The sequence below is a fragment of the Leptonotus elevatus genome, chromosome 9 (genome assembly GCF_054856555.1).
Source record: "Leptonotus elevatus isolate MCC_2025b chromosome 9, RoL_Lele_1.0, whole genome shotgun sequence".
Taxonomy (NCBI): Eukaryota; Metazoa; Chordata; class Actinopteri; order Syngnathiformes; family Syngnathidae; genus Leptonotus; species Leptonotus elevatus.
This window is the reverse complement of record NC_141247.1, coordinates 5,306,604-5,319,473: the sequence shown is the minus strand read 5'-3', so window position 1 is coordinate 5,319,473 and position 12,870 is coordinate 5,306,604. Positions and strand designations below refer to the sequence as shown.

Genomic DNA, 12,870 nt, shown 5'->3' with positions numbered 1-12,870 from the left:
ACTTTTGGAAATAGATTTTTTGGTTCCCGTCACTGAAAGCTTAATAAGGTATCAGAGTGGCGATTACACTCACTGTCTTTGAACCCGCACAGGGGGAAGAGCTTTCATTCCTTAATTTTTTTTTTGACACTGAGTTAAAGATGACAAAAATTCCAACAAAATGAGCTAATTTTCATATCAATCGGTTAACGTATGCGCGCGCAGCGTCTCTTTGAAAAAGGTGCTTGATTGGAGTTGATCTCTTTCGGATTCCCATTCATTCCTATGGGACTTTATTTGGGAGTTTTTTGGGAATAGCGTCGCCATGGTAACTGGGAATTCTTATAAAAATAATAGCGCACCGAGTCAGATCGAGCCGCATCGTTTGATACCTCATTTGTCCCGGTGCGATCTACGGTACGGGCCGCATTTTAGCAGAAAAAAACGCGGAAGATTAAAAAATAAGAAAAATAATAAACCCATTTTCTAGGATAGTAATATGTGCCTGCTTGCTCCGCAAGCAGCAGCTTCGCTGCTGCTTGCTCCGCTTAGCAGGCCCATAATAAACCCTTTTTTCTAGGATAGTAATATGTGCCTGCTTGCTCCGCAAGCAGCAGCTTCGCTGCTGCTTGCTCCGCTTAGCAGGCCCATAATAAACCCTTTTTCTAGGATAGTAATATGTGCCTGCTTGCTCCGCAAGCAGCAGCTTCGCTGCTGCTTGCTCCGCTTAGCAGGCCCATAATAAAAATAAACCCTTTTCTAGGGTGGATAGTAATATGTGCCTGCTTGCTCCGCAAGCAGCAGCTTCGCTGCTGCTTGCTCCGCTTAGCAGGCCCATAATAAGAAGAAAAAAAATAAACCCCTTTTCTAGGATAGTAATATGTGCCTGCTTGCTCCGCAAGCAGCAGCTTCGCTGCTGCTTGCTCCGCTTAGCAGGCCCATAATAAACCACTTTTTCTAGGATAGTAATATGTGCCTGCTTGCTCCGCAAGCAGCAGCTTCGCTGCTGCTTGCTCCGCTTAGCAGGCCCATAATAAACCCTTTTCTAGGGTGGATAGTAATATGTGCCTGCTTGCTCCTGCTGCTTGCTCCGCTTAGCAGGCCCATAATAATAAAATAATAGAATTGTGGCAGGTGTCTGACTTCCATTTAACATTAGTTTGGATGTGATTGGCTAATCAACACAGGCACAACCCAGGTATGAAGGTGTGCACACTCGTGCAGAAATATGATCTTAGTTGGAATATTTACTTCCCCTCTTAGAAAAGTTTTTAAAAACTAAAGGTTATCTGTCACGTTGATGCTGGAAAAAAAAAGTAATTATTTATCATGGTTTCTTTTTACAGTATTTTAAAACTCAATCACTTGAACAGGGTTTTTTAGACTTTTTATATATGTACACTGTATAAATAACTACATCATACAGAATATGTGAGCAGGTTTGGACAGTGTACTTTGTATAAACATAAACTGGTCATTTTACAAATTTGCCATGGTTTTGTGCAGCCTATTTGTGCATAGGACACAATGCCCACTTTGTGTCAGTTTCATGTTATTCCACTAATAATAACCTGTGGTACTAAGACAGGTAATGTTAACATTCTACGGGACATACATTTTAAACATATTGTCTAAATGCAACTAATACAAGACAGTATTCAACACCATTCCTGACACTGCAGTATCACAACTAAGGCTTTTCCTCACTGGTAGCTTGGTAAAAGCTGGGAAACAATGTCATTAGACAGCAGTGTACAACAGGGGAAATCCCTTCTGAGTTGACTGGACTATTACAAGCTACCTTAGCAGGAGTCCAAGTCCCCCGCAAGGCAACTCTGATCCCCTCCAATCCTCACTGTGGGCTAATAGTAGCACTCAGCATGGGAACTAAGATGGATTAGCAAGAAGATCCACTATTCTAAGGAGTCAATGCAGGTTGTTTGCAGAAATAGTAAAGATGTGACTCAGTTCATGGTCTAGTATCTTCCTTCAATTTGCCACTGCAACAGTTGCTACAAAATTCATAACTCCTTCTTTTTAGGGATAAAATCTTACCTGTGCAGGTGAAACACTTGACATGAAAGTGGGTCTCTTGAACGCGGACCACCTCTCCTTTGCACACTTCCCGACACCGTTGACACCGAATTGGCCCGCCGCTTGGCTCACCTCCCAGTGAGCCTTGCTGATATGCTGTGGTGGACAGAAAGAGGGTATAATGTGGTGTTGATTTTATCAGCCATTTTTAAATTTAGTCTCAGTTTTAGTCCAATTTTAATCACATTTGTTAGTTTTTATCATAGTTAGTTAACCTCATCCCATTTTTGTTTAGTCAACTTTTAGTCGAATATAAATCGAGCATTTGGTTGTTTTTTTTAGTCCAACAAAACATAATTGTATTCGTCTAATTTTAGTCAACAGAAACTGTCAACATTTTATTCTAGTCTTAGTCAGGATAATCATTTTAACCTTTTACATTTTTTTGTCAGCAGATAATATTGAACATTTCCATCTAATCTAAAACTACTTCACATAAAATTTTCTCTCACCTTTTTTATTTAAAACAACTTCACACACAATTACAGTACAGTATATCAATAAGTGGCTATTATGACTCCATGCTACAAGCTAGTAAGGTAGCTAGAATTAGTTAGCGATTAGATTAGCCTATAACTGTTGCATTAACATTATGTTGCACTCGCTAGGTGCAGATTTGAAAAGGAGTGTGTCATTGTGTGTTAGTGACAGATTAGCAGAGACAGGATTTTACAACATCATAATTTTCGTCTTGTCTTTGTTCGTAAACTAAAATGTAAATATATTTTATTCCAGTTTTTATTAAGTGAGCTAAATTTTTATCTCGTCTTTATTAGTCTATGAAAATGCATACTGATTTAGTCCCAATTATTGTTCATTAATGGTTTTTTTAATCTAATCTAGTTTTCGTCCAGTGAAAAATGTGTTGACGAAAATATTTTTATTTTGTTTTTGTTAACAAAATTAACACTGGTATAGTCTCTAAACATTGCGACTCAGTAAGAATATATATACAGTATATATATTGCAATTTTTTTTAAACTGAAATAAGGATCTGCAGTATATATATTAGGGCAGTGCATCACTCAAATAAACAGACAATTTAATATTTATCGATACATTGGGTGTGATACGATTCAGGGACGGTACATTTAATAATATTAACCATTTGATTTGGTTCAATCAAAACCCATTTTCAGATTTCAAATCAGTTTTCGTTACACCCCTACTAATACAGTAATGCCTTATAAAAGGCACCCATTGTATTCACAAGCCATCTTGACATCCTAAGAAAGCACGTGAATCAACAGCTGCAGTCATGCTTGCTCATTTAGCTCTTCATCCTTCTCAAAGAGCATCCGAGTGGTCCTACAGTGGTGGAGAAGTATAATGGCAGGATAACCAGCTGGCCTTGCTCCTCACTTAAATAGCTGACTGAAGGACTTTGCTGCTTCAGCGGTGGCAGCACATGGGCTAGCGTGCTCCAGCTACTGATTGCATTTCACTGGAGGATTCTCGAAGGACTCACAGTACTTAAAATGTCGAAGAGCCTAGCACGCCTCATATCCTGAGTGCTATGAGCTGGATGATATGCATGTATGTGACTTGGACTGGAGGCAGAATGTATGCATGACTGTGTATGTTTACCTTTCTGTTCAAATCCAGCGAGTGGGCATTGGAAATATGCAAGCTTGACTGCTTCCTACTCTGTCTCCCACATTCAACGCACTGTGAATTCATTGTTCCCCTCACAATGCTGGTGCACCACTGGAACCCACTACTCCATCTGATGAGTACTTAGCCACTGGACTGAATAATGACACTTCCTTGTGAATGTGAGTTTGTGTGTAAGGAAGAGAGAGCGATACAGGTAGATAGAGAGAGAGGTTGTGTTTAATCATAAACCAGAAAAAAACTACAGTGATCCCATCAGGTGAGAAAGAGTGAAAATGGGAACAAAGTCAAATCCTACTTGATACACAGATGTATTTACAATAGTGACCTGCTGAAATGATGCCAGAACAAACAGGCAAGTCTGAAATATCTTCGTCTCGAAGGGGGTTGCTTGAGTAAAAATGGCTGAGCGTTAATGAGTTAAAAGAGAATCCACATACACAGTCATCTCAGCAACCAAAGAATTACGACATTCAATCTAATTATATAAGTGTATTCATTCCCATTCAGCCCATTCAAGTCCTCCGTCCTTTCCCCGTGAAGAGGTGGTAAGTCATTCTTCTAACGAAAGCCGCCAAGCAACAGGTGTAATCCCAGACTAAATCATTGGCAAGTGCCTGAGGAGAATCCCGCCGCAAGCTGACAGGTGATAAGAACAGGGCCAGGGTCAGTGAGGCAGACAGCATCCCCAGAGACCAAGAGTCTGCTACTATTTCTGCCTCTGACCTGACAGCCACGCTTGGAGCACAGCCGCAAGGGATGTTGGGATATTGTTGGTGATGAGGAATGAAGAGATAACAATCACCAACGAAAAGTCATGTGACGACCTTGTGGAATTGTGTGGTCCAATTGTATATAAAAATAAATAAAAAACTAGGGAAGATGCAACTCAGAATCACTTTAAAAATGGATTTTATTGATTAATCGATGTATCGGATAAGAACCATGTTTTTACTTGACTGTATTAAAAAATATGAAATTATTTCAAACTGGCAGTACAGAAAATCCACAAAAATGAATTACGATTGACTGTTTTGGTCTGTAATATGTCAGAAAACAGGTAAAAATGTTGATCATTTACCAAAATAAAAGCAAATGGTTTATTTTGATTTAACACAAAGACAATCAGTCCACTTTATAATTGAAAAGCTGAAATTCTGAGTATTTGACAATTTGAAATAAAAAAATATCACCATCGATGATAAAAATAAATATTGATTAATTTGATAATTGATTACTTGTCAATCAATTCATTAATCATTGCACCTGTAATATAAACTGTATATATATCTTGTTGTTTTAAACCCAAGCATAACGCTGAGACACTTATTATCATACAAAATGCTGGTTCAAGACTTTTTGCTGCCATACTTCTCAGTAATTTAAAGATAAGGCCAGGGAAGAAGTGCTTTGAAGATTCTAAAACAAAACTCTTTGGGGGGGTAATTTTTTTAAGCCATCATATATAGTGTTGGGCCGGAAAAGAAAAGAGTACCACTCAAATTCTCTCTCAAAAATTTTTTTTGATAAATAAATAAACTTACCAACATGCTGTCACTAGGGTGAGTGATAATCATTGCTTGTGTGATTATTGCAGTTAGTTTTTTTTAACTGTTAAGTCTTAATGTGCCAACAGCATTACAGTTGTATGAAAACATATGTGAGCCCTTTGTAATTAACTGGATTTTTGCATAAACTGCTCATAAAATGTAATCTGATCTTCATCAATGTCCCAATAGACAAACACAGTCCACTTAAAGCAGGGGTGACCAACATGGTGTCTGTGGGCTTGGTCTAAAATAGCTCTATAGTGAGGGGACTGAGTGATTGTCTAGGAATAGGCCTACTGTAGATTAGAAGTGATCATTTGAAAATGTAAACAATGACAGAGGTTTATAGAAATGAAATGCAGGTATTATGAGAAATCAATAACATGATAAGTGTCTCTACAGAAATAAATATAATTAATAAAATAATATAACATTAATAAAGTAAATTTGAGCAAATGTGTTATTTCAGAAGTGTGTATAAAACTGGTGTTAGCCCTTTGTAGATCACAAGTTGTAGCTCCAAGTTTCAAAAAGGTTGGTGACCTGTCTTAAAGTTTTACTACTAGTATTCATGCGTGGAAAAATTATGTGAGCCCTAATGACTTCTCCAAGGGCTAATCGGACTTTAGCATTAGTAAAACTAGAGTCCAATACATGTGACAGGAGACTGGAGGTGTTGGTTGTTATAGTTGCCATTCACTATATAAAAAAATAAAAATTAAATTAAAAAAATATCAGTTTTCTATCTGCCCGGGTAGAAAGAAGGCTGTTGTGATAGTTAAATGTCACAAAACCAGTTTGTTAATTTTGGTTACACAACCACACCTCTTGCCGTTCCTTTAATCTGTTTAATGATGTAAGCATCCTTACTGCCACACTTGTTGCAAATCTTTATGCAAATCCCCCTTTGCATTCAAATTAAATGCTTATCGAATTCAGGTAATGACAGTCACATGATCAAAAGGTCAACAGTTATGCTGATTCAAAACCTGTGGATCCAATCGGATTTCCATTCACAATCTCACTGCTCATTGAGTATTTTTTTCACTTTAGCAGGTATCTTTGAGAATACGTGGTCTTTGTAATAGTGAAATTTGCATGATAAAACCATGGTCTAGAGTGGCAAATGATCAGATCTTTAGCCTCCAGCCTCACCTCACCCTCTTTTTTTATCATCCTTGAACTCAGCCAAGACCTTGGAGAGGAGCATTCATCAAAGCTGCTAACATTCGGCTACAGTGCCACGGGAGAGCAAAAGGTTACACCTCCACTGACAATGTGAATGATCACTCAATCTTCCCAGAGGCCAAGGTCATGAAGAAAAGGGGAAACGTCATACAATCGTTGGTCTTACCTATGGAATATTATTCCATTTCAGAAGGCCCTATCAACGTTTAACTGTGATCACGATATTGCCTGCCACGATGAAATGAACATGTTCATTAATTCTGCTGCATATTTAATCAAGCACTTGTAAACCAGTAGTCAGCCAACCTTCAGGAGACAAACATATTTTTAGTGTGCCTATGCTGCTCAGTAGTGGTGGAATGGATCATCATTGATCCGTGGTCGGTTCGGATCAGGCACCACGGTTCGGACCGCACACAAGCCGCAGATTGGTTAGGGGGGGCGGGTGCGGGGATGCATTCACTTAAAAGCAACCAGATCAGTCCACATTCACTATAATAGACGAAGAGTAAGTTGAAAACCCTTGTGGATCACGTAAGTCGCATGTATGGGAGCATTTTGGCAATTTGGGGTGAAATTAGTTCTCAAGTTAATGATAAAGGATTTTTTTTCTGCCTCTTCTCCCAACACCGGCATTTCAGACATGTCAAGGAAGCTGGAAACTTACTCAACACGCCACCTACGCTAAGGCTGAATTCCAAATAAAGCGTTCCAAATAATATATTGACACCAATGCAAAATTGCAAATGCTCTCAGTGGGCTTTTACTTTGAAGTCAGCCTTCGTGGCTGTGTGACTGCTAGACGGACTTCAATATTCGACGTTTCGGCTTACATTACCGAAGTTTTGATTGAAATGGCATATTTTCTACCAGTATCATATTGCCATCACGAAAGTATATTTGTCATGTTTTGGGTTCTGTTTTCCTTGTGTCTCCCTTGGTCTTGTTTAAGTGTGATCCTGCCCTTCCTCGTGTGATCCAATCAGAGCCCTCAGCCACTTGTGTCTTGCCCCAGGTGTGTCTTGTTGTGTCGTTAGTGTCTGTGTATTTAGTCTGCTGTCTCCCCTCTGTCTGTGTTGGTTCATTGTTTTTCCCCATGTGATGCTGCCTGTTTTTGCCTTGGATTTGCACCCCATGTCATGCTGCCTGTTTTGCCTTGTTGTTTTCCCCATGTTTTGGTTTCCCTGGTAATTTGGAAGCTCGCTTTTGTTTTATAGAAATTTAAATATTTTTTTTGCTCCATCAACTGCATCCTTGCCTGGCTATTTTTCCTCCCTGCGACTGGGTCCTCCACCAAACCACACCCGTCTTGACAATATTTAATCGTTAACTAAGGATGCAAGAAACCGCTAGTTAGTTATGTCATTGTTTGGTACGACACAAATCTGCGACGTTAGTGGCTAGCAGCTAGCTGTTAGCATGAGCAACAATTGCCTTGCTGGTACGGTGGCCCTGAAGTGCACAATGCAAAAAAAGAGTAATGAGTAATGGCAAGAGTAATGAGTGAGAGCTGTTACCTGGCTTGCTTTCTTTCGTTCTTTTTCAATATTCTGGACTAAGTGGCTACTTTGTAATTCACTCTCCATGTTTAAAGGAAGGGAATGTGCCTTAAATTGCACTTTGAGATCTTTTCATTATATAAAAAAAAAAAAGATAAATAGAACATTGTCTTCTTTTATTTTATTAAGCACCTTTGCCAAATATAGCCATTTAGATTTGACCATGACTTTTGTGATCCGTTGCACCACTAGTCCTCAGAAGGAGAAATATATACGGTTTATCAAGAAAAACTACATCCAAATGCGTTTGTTACCTCATCTTCCCCGATATTCATCAAACTTTACAATATTGTTCTGTTGTTAGTGATGTATGCCTCTACAGATTCCTTCAGGTTCCTGAACCCAATGATCAGTGTATTGATCAACGATGTCATTCTGACCTTTCAAACATTTGTTTTTGCAAAGGCATCTGCAGCCCAGCTAGGTCTGCCATGCAGGTAGACAACATCAGACTGGACACAAAATAATGCCAGCACTCATGAAATTACCCAGTGGATGAAAGACAGGCAGATAGCCGGTGCTGTGTATACTATTTCTATGTGCGAGTATGGCCTCTGGTCTATCATGCCCAACGCAGTGGAAAATGCACTCGCTTTGGCTTAACAGGCCCATTCATGTACGAGCCAGAAGAGAGCCGGAGGGAACAGGAGGACACATGTTGACTGACTGGAGAAGAGGATCTAAGCTCAGATGTGTTCATGCCAACATATTCATGTTCAGTAAGCATGTTCCGCCACCATCTGCCTGCTGTGACAGCGCTGACACACACCTCAAGCATTCTGCTAGCATTCAAGCCCAGGTTGACATGTTATTGACGTTGCGCTCATTCTTCAGCCCTCTACATGCACTTCTTCCCATTTCACGAGCTCCCCTCCTCGACCTTCAACCTTGTGTGTTTAGATTGTGGGAAACACATCACGTTCAGGAACTCTGGGACAGGGACGGTGTAAATATTAATCGATTAACTGATCGATACAATTACTACAGCAATTGGTTGGCCCAGCAGAGGAGCTGTTAATTATATAAGGAGACATATCATAGAAAATGTATGTTTTAGTTATGTATGTACAAATATTTTGTCTCTGGAGTGCCTGTGTGCACATCCAGTGTAGCGCTGTCAAAATTCATTGATTAATCGACAAGTAATCAATTATCAAATTAATGGACAACTATTTTAATAATCGAGTAATCGTTTGGAGCTTTTTTTTCTTCTTTTCAAAATCCTATGATTTCAGCATATCAACAGTAATTGTTCACTGATTTCTGTAGTCCTTTATGAAAGAAGACTGATTTTATGATGAATCAACAATGATATATTCTGACCATGTTACTGCCAAACCAGTAAGTGAATATTAATCAATTTAAGTTTGTACATTTTTTTCAGTTTCAGTTTCAAATAAGGCGAGTTTGTTGCCATCAGTTGTGGGAAGTTGCATCCATATAGACCTCCACTTGGCAACAACGTCCACCCACATGTAGCCTTATTGTGCTTAACACAACACTGCCATTGAAAGCAGGGGTTCAAGAACATTCAATAAAGATTGTCAAATCCCAGAAATCCCCAAACCAATTACTGGTATTTATTCAATTGTTAATATTCATCAGAATTGATCTGGTACCCATCCCTGTCTGAACTGTTTTGATTTGAAAAAAAAATTAGCATGGTAAAATGGAGAACTAAAAAAAAAAAAAATCTTTTCGTTTAAAATTGCACAGAGAAGTTGTTTGTGGTAAATCCAAACTAACGTACCCCTTAACTTTGCAGCTTCTTTAGTTTTTCAAGCCGTAAAACCAGACCTGTAAATACTCGCAGTTGAAGCCCACTCGGCAGGCAAAACCCACCACCATATGAGTTAAGAGCACTGGATGAATTATGGAGGCTCTTACAATGACAGACTAGTGTATGATGCAGTAATACTAGGTTCCTCTGAATTGTCACGACAGGAAATGGAAGCAGGACGGGAAGGCGTTTTAGAACTTCTGCAACAAAGAAGTTATTTTTCAAGTATCCCCTGACAAATCTAAGCTGTCTTCCTCGTGAATTAACAAGGGAGAACTTGCACAAATGCACTACAACATCCATTGAGCCGCGAGCCCTGCGGAGGAAAGCCCTGATTCAGCTGACAGGGGATCAGGGTCAGAGTCAGCTGATAGAAGGTCAGCTTAGCATCACGGCAGCCCCCGGGTTTGTCTAAGATAAGTACAACATGGGGCTCCGACTATATTCGTCATGCTCCGAATCACAAGCACATAAAGTCCACGAGGCCAGCAGCAGGCTGCCTGGAGAACGTGCGGCGCTTCCTGCTCCTCCAATGGCCGCATGTTGGAGAAGTGACAGGTGGACTTTATGTGGAAGGAACAGATGAAAGTCTGTGGAGGTTGAATATTTGTGAAAGGGCTCTTTTTAAAAAGTATCTATTTACAGGCCATGAGGGTGTGACAGGCTGTAAGTATTTTTTGAGTCAATGTTAAGGGTGTGAATAGTGACTAGAATGAGGAAGACAAGAAATGAGACAACTGGAAGCGGAATCCAAAAACAGCTTGACTGTGGCTGAACTCTGAACTTTGTGATTGACCTTGCCATGTACAACGATTCTTCCAGTTTATCAGGGCCACATGGGCCAAAATATTACAAATACCTTCCAGTCAGACAAATTAGCACCTCAATACAACTTAGTAAAATAAAATGGAATTTGTGAATTTTAATCTAACTATAAAAAAAAACAAGGTTATTGTAATGAATACTATTGATCTAAAGTAGTTATTCCCACTGATCTCACCTACTGTATATGAATGGACTTACCATTAGAGCTCATGATGTCCAAGGTGCTGTTAACCAAAACAAGGTCGTTTTGTCGAAAAATGCTCCCATACACTAGTAGTGCATACAGTAGTGCATCCAAATGGTGTCATTAAGAATGAATTTCCGGTGAAGGTAAATGATGCTCCTCACTCATTCCTGGCAAAGCCGCTTCCAGTCCATTCTAAGAAAAAGAAGGCTAACAAAAATTGAACAAAACACTGAAAAACAAACTCATATTCCAGTTGTCTCTGCGTCTTTTTCGGCGTAGAATGGAACAATAAAACACAAAGCCACCTTCTTCACATTGTTTCTCTCTGCCGGCTGTACAGTGTGGCGGTGTGCTCACTGAGCTGCTGACAGCGCGCGCGCCTCTCACAAGCCGACCGCAGTCACAGTGTTTCGTTTCCGGTAAATAGTTTCAAAATAAAGTACGACCATTGCTAGCTTGACTTCAAAATAATACAAGAGTGTACCATAATCAAATAATAGGTGACTCGCAAGCACCACGTAATTAACGGTCAAAAATAGACTCTGTTTAATCTTAGTTCATGCAATAATAATTCTAATCACTTATATATTGTTTATTTTTCATGCAAACGTATGTTGTGGATCAGTTTTGACCCAGGCCAAGAATATCTAATGTCTCTGATAACTCCAACTGTTTTGAGTTTGACTATTCAAAGTCCAACAGGTGCAACTCTTTTGCCAGGAAAAGTATGATGAAGTGAGTGAATAGTATATAGAGAGAGAGAGAGAGAGAGAGAGAGAGAGAGAGAGAGAGAGAGAGAGAGAGAGAGAGAGAGAGAGAGAGAGAGAGAAGCAAATTCATATGGCCATTCAAGTTGACTTTTGCAGACCTTGTTGCAGCTGCAGCAGTCAGTTGTATACTGTTATATTTCATTTTGTTATTATGATGATTACATTTCTCTAACTGTGGCAGGATAGTGGGTCCCGACATAATTTTATTGTGAAAGTTTCCCTGTTACAATATATTTCTTTTTACTTGACGCACCTCTCATGTCCCGGTGGAGTGACGACGTCACTCCTAAAAGCCGCCTGTGACTCTACGCCGCTTTGCAAAAATACTGATAATAACAATAATATTTTGTATGTATTATGCTGTGCAGAATGCGTTCGATATTTGTAGCTTGGCTGGACTTGAAGCATGGCTGAAAGTGAACGACAAAAATCATTGAACGTCTTTTTTTTTTTTTTAAAGAGCAGCAAAACCTGGGTTGCCAAAGCTTAAATTACATCGCCCTCTTCTGGAAAATCGCCGTAAGCAAATAATTTTAATTGAATTACTTACTAAAGTGTTACTTTTTTATGATTGAAACTCAACTTAGCCTGCATAATTATCAACACCTTACACTCACGGAGAAAAACGTTGGACCAGATTTTTACCACTACATAAACACAAAGTCAGCCTCATACACCCCCCCCCCCCCCCACCTCCAGAACAATAAACAGTGATTTACGAAATATTAAGCACAATTATCTACATGCGAACTTCCTCAGAGAAGAAAAGGACCGCACTTGTTAAATGAAATTCATGCAACACTAGTTAACAATGTCTAAAGACTAAAGTTCAGCCACATATGCCACATCGAAGCTGATTTAAAATGGCATCTATCATAAGGACCTTCCAACAAGAAAATATGTAAATAATAATAATAATAATAATAATAATAATAATAATAATAATAATAATAATAATACAGTTTTTTTTTTTAACAGGGCGCCTTTTGGGGGGATTTTTTTGACAGGTATTTTTTTGTAATTGATAATTTAGATGACAAACCCACAAACCGTTTTTTTTCTTCAGAAATAAATTTCGTTTTTCTTGTAAGGTTAAAAAAAATTACTTGTCACAGCAATTATTCATTTTTGCATCCGTCTTCGTTTATGGAGAGTTGTTTTATATGAATACTTCAGCTCAATGTCTGACAAAGATCGGTTTGGTGTTCCGTGCTTCTGTGATTTCTCAGTAAATGTAGGGCCTTGACCCATCATTGTGAACTGTACTTTTGAGTGGGATGGCCTCCATTGGCTACCAGGAGGCTGGCTCACTGATACACCTTTA

General features: G+C 39.1%; 1 protein-coding gene across 1 annotated transcript in view; it reads right to left on the bottom strand.

Annotated features, from left to right (window-relative positions):
• The window catches only part of ablim3 (actin binding LIM protein family, member 3), a 186,051-nt gene extending 174,890 nt beyond the window's left edge, over positions 1-11,161 (bottom strand). The window contains exons 1-2 of the mRNA XM_086084954.1: positions 10,788-11,161; positions 2,035-2,169 (exon numbers count right to left, since the gene is read on the bottom strand). Coding sequence (XP_085941080.1) covers positions 2,035-2,169; positions 10,788-10,800 — 148 coding nt within the window. The 5' untranslated portion in view covers positions 10,801-11,161. The remainder of the gene's footprint in view (positions 1-2,034; positions 2,170-10,787) is intronic.
• Between the last annotated feature and the right edge of the window lie 1,709 nt (positions 11,162-12,870).